This window comes from Hipposideros armiger, unplaced genomic scaffold, assembly GCF_001890085.2.
Source record: "Hipposideros armiger isolate ML-2016 unplaced genomic scaffold, ASM189008v1 scaffold_1155, whole genome shotgun sequence".
NCBI lineage: Eukaryota > Metazoa > Chordata > Mammalia > Chiroptera > Hipposideridae > Hipposideros > Hipposideros armiger.
This window is the reverse complement of record NW_017732505.1, coordinates 18726-21994: the sequence shown is the minus strand read 5'-3', so window position 1 is coordinate 21994 and position 3269 is coordinate 18726. Positions and strand designations below refer to the sequence as shown.

The 3269-nt window shown below is 45.9% G+C and overlaps 1 protein-coding gene across 1 annotated transcript; it reads left to right on the top strand.

Moving 5' to 3' along the window:
• The first annotated feature begins 91 nt into the window (after positions 1 to 91).
• Positions 92 to 2229, top strand: ERICH4 (glutamate rich 4). Its single transcript, XM_019632621.1, has 2 exons — positions 92 to 282; positions 1428 to 2229. The coding sequence occupies exons 1-2, from the start codon at positions 109 to 111 to the stop codon at positions 1656 to 1658; spliced, it is 405 nt and encodes a 134-aa protein (XP_019488166.1). The 5' UTR covers positions 92 to 108; the 3' UTR covers positions 1659 to 2229.
• Positions 2230 to 3269: the final 1040 nt, after the last annotated feature.

The following is a 3269-nucleotide window of genomic DNA, read 5'->3' as shown; positions in this document are numbered from 1 at the left end:
CCGCCCTTATTTACTGCCCTTTAATCCCCCCACCCCCTAGATCCCCAGAGGGCTGGGTCACTCTGGACCTTGCTACTTCCTGTTTCTGGCAGCCACTGCTCAAAGATTATGGAGCTGTGGAGACAGCTGAGGCAGGCTGGACTGGTGCCCCCAGGGCTGGGCCCACCTCCCAGGGCCCTGAGGGGAGTCCCCCCAGCAGGGAGAGCTGACCAGACCCTCATGTCCCCAGGGGCAGACACTAAAGGTGCCAGGGAGAGTCTGCTGTGGATCTGGGAGGAGCTGGTGAGTAAGGAGTTTAGAGGGGGCAAGGTTAGGGGGGCGGGGAGAATGAATGAATAGGAATGAATGGAAACAGAAAGGGCCAGAGATTGAAAGACAAGAATTGTGAGACAGGAATAGAGAATTAGAGGCAGATGCAGGCAGGTAGATAGAATTAGATGATAGATAGGTGATAGATAGATAGATAGATAGATAGATAGATAGATAGACCCAAAGAGTGAGAGACAGGAATAGAGAGAGAGAAAAAGACCCAGAAAGAGCAAGACAGAGATTAAAAGCAGAGATTGAGAGCAACAACAGAGACAGAAAAACAGATTAAATCTGAGACAGATGGAAACAGTCAAAGGCAGAGAAACAGATAGAAATACAGAGACATAGAAAGACATAGAGACAGAGACAGACAGGTAGAGACAGATATAGATAGCAAGAGAGGGAAGCATAAAAGAGACAAAGAGACTAGGACTTAGAGACACACAGCGAGAGGTAGAGACAGTGAGGGACAATGAAATGGAGAGACAGGGACAATCAGACAGAGATCAAGAGACACTGTGAGAAGCAGGATGGCAGTTAGGGTCCAGGGACACAGTGAGGACCCGCCCAGATGCTGCGAACTAGGACTGTTAAAGAAAAAAAAATGTTATGATGTGTTACAGATAGTAAGGTGATGGGTGTAGGGACCACTGCAATGGGATTTTGCAGTACGGGAGAGAGGTTGGGCTCAACCCCAAATGGGCAAGCCGGAATTGTAGCCTGGGAGCAGGTGAGGGTCAGTGGATGGAAAATGAATAAGAGGAAACATCAGGAGAAAGGGGGGATTCTGGGTAAACTGACCCGGTAGGATTCCTGCTGAAGGCAGGCCAGGGTGACTGACCAGACATCACCTGGGGAATGGTGAAGGGTGAGGAACCTGAATAAATAAGATATGGAAAGTGCTCAGGTATGGAGGATGGGGATTCTTGCTAAAATTGGATTTTACAAGGAGATGAACAGATGGGCCTAGGAGAAGATTCTGGAGCCTGACTAAAGTTTAGTCAAGCCAAGTATCTTTGTCAGGATTTGGGTTGCCACCTGCTCCTACCCAGATTGGGTTGGGGGGGGGGCATGCCCTGTGGGGTGGGATGCCCAAGACTCCCCCTTTCCTCCGGCAGGGGAACCTCCGCAGAATGGATGTCCAGCTGCTGGGCCAGCTGTGCAGCCTGGGGCTGGAGATGGGGGCGCTGCAGGAGGAACTGGTCACTTTCCTGGAAGAGGAGGAGGAGCAGATCATTGAGGAAGAGAAGGAGGATGAAGAGCCAAAGGGAAAACAGGAGGAAGGACACCTGGGGGACTCCTGCCCACCCTCATGCCTCGGCCTCCCAGACTTTGAGATGACTATCTGAGGCCCTGCCAGTGTACTTCCTATTGGCACATGAATGAGATGCAAATTTATGCAACAGGGGGATTTACAGGTCAGATCTACCTGCAAATGTTGATTTGGAATCTACACGTGTCCCTGAGCAAGTGCTTTCTCTGAAGTTGTCTGCAAGGAGGTTCAGGGCTTGGCCTGTGAGCTGTGGGCATGCTTGAAGATGACGTGGAAAGTTTGCAGAGAAATGAGGTGTGTGTGCAGGTGAGCTGCAGGAGTGTTGCAGGGGAGGTGTGGGTCTTTTCAAATAGAATGGAGGTACTTGCAGATGAGATTTTAGGTTAAGACCATCCAAGGCACTGAGCACTTGAAATCGACTAACTAGCCATAATTGAGGTGCACTGTAAGTGTAACATACACGCTGAATGCTGAATTTCAAAGGCTTAGTATAATAACAAGAATACAAGACATTTCAATAATCTTTAAAAAATTAATTGCATATTGAAATAATCTTTTTAGTATATTGGGATACATAAAAATATTACTAAAATTAATTTTACTTGTTTATTTAAGATTTTTTTTATTGTGGTAAAATATACCTAATATTAAAATTAACCATTTTAGGGCTGGTCGAGTGGCTCAGTTGGTTAAGAGCTCGCTCAAGAGTGTGAGCTCTGAGCAACAGGGGTTCGATTTCCAGCCTGAGCTGAGCTGCTGTTGAGCTGCCAACAGGTGGCAGGATGGTTCAGCTAAAAAAAGAAAAAAAAGAAAAAAAAGAACCATTTTAACTATTTTGTAAGTGTACAGTTCAGTAGTGTTAATTAAGTACATTCACATTGTTGTGCAGCCGTCACCACCATCCATCTCCTGAGCTCTTTTCATTTTGCAAAACTGAAACTGTCCCTATTAAACAACTCCCCATTCTGCCCTCCCCCAGCCCCTGGCAACCACCATTCTACTTAGTGTCTCTATGAATTTGACTATTGTAGAAACCGCATATAAGTGTGATCATATAGTATTTGTCCTTTTGTGTCTGGCATTTCACTTAGCACAATGTTTTAAGGTTCATCCATGTTGTGGCATGTGTCAGAGTTTCCTTCCTTTATTAGGCTGAATAATATCCCATCATATGTACATTCCACATTTTGTTTATTCACCTGTCCATGGACACTTGGGCTGTTTTCACCTTTTGTCTATTGTGAATAATGCTACGAACATGAGTGTACACGTATCGTTCAAGTCATTGCTTTCCATTCTTTTGGCTGTATACCCAGAAGTGGGATTGCTGGATCATATGGTGATTCTATGTTTAATTTTTTTTGGAACCGCCAGACTGTTTTCTACAGTAGCTGTAACATTTGACATCCCCACCAACAGTGGACAAGGGTTCCAATTTCTCCTCATCTTTGCCAACTCTTTTTATTTTCTGCCTTTTTTTATTTTCATGATAGCCATTCTAATGGGTGTGAGGTGGCATCTCATTGTGGTTTTGATTTGCATTTTCCTAATGATTAAGACCTTGAGGGCCGGCCGAGTGGCGCGTTGGTTAAGAACTGGCTTGGGATGCTAGAGGGCCCCGGTTCGGATCCCACATATGAGGGCCAGTGACACTGCCCTCTACAGCTAAGATGCTGAACAACAGCTC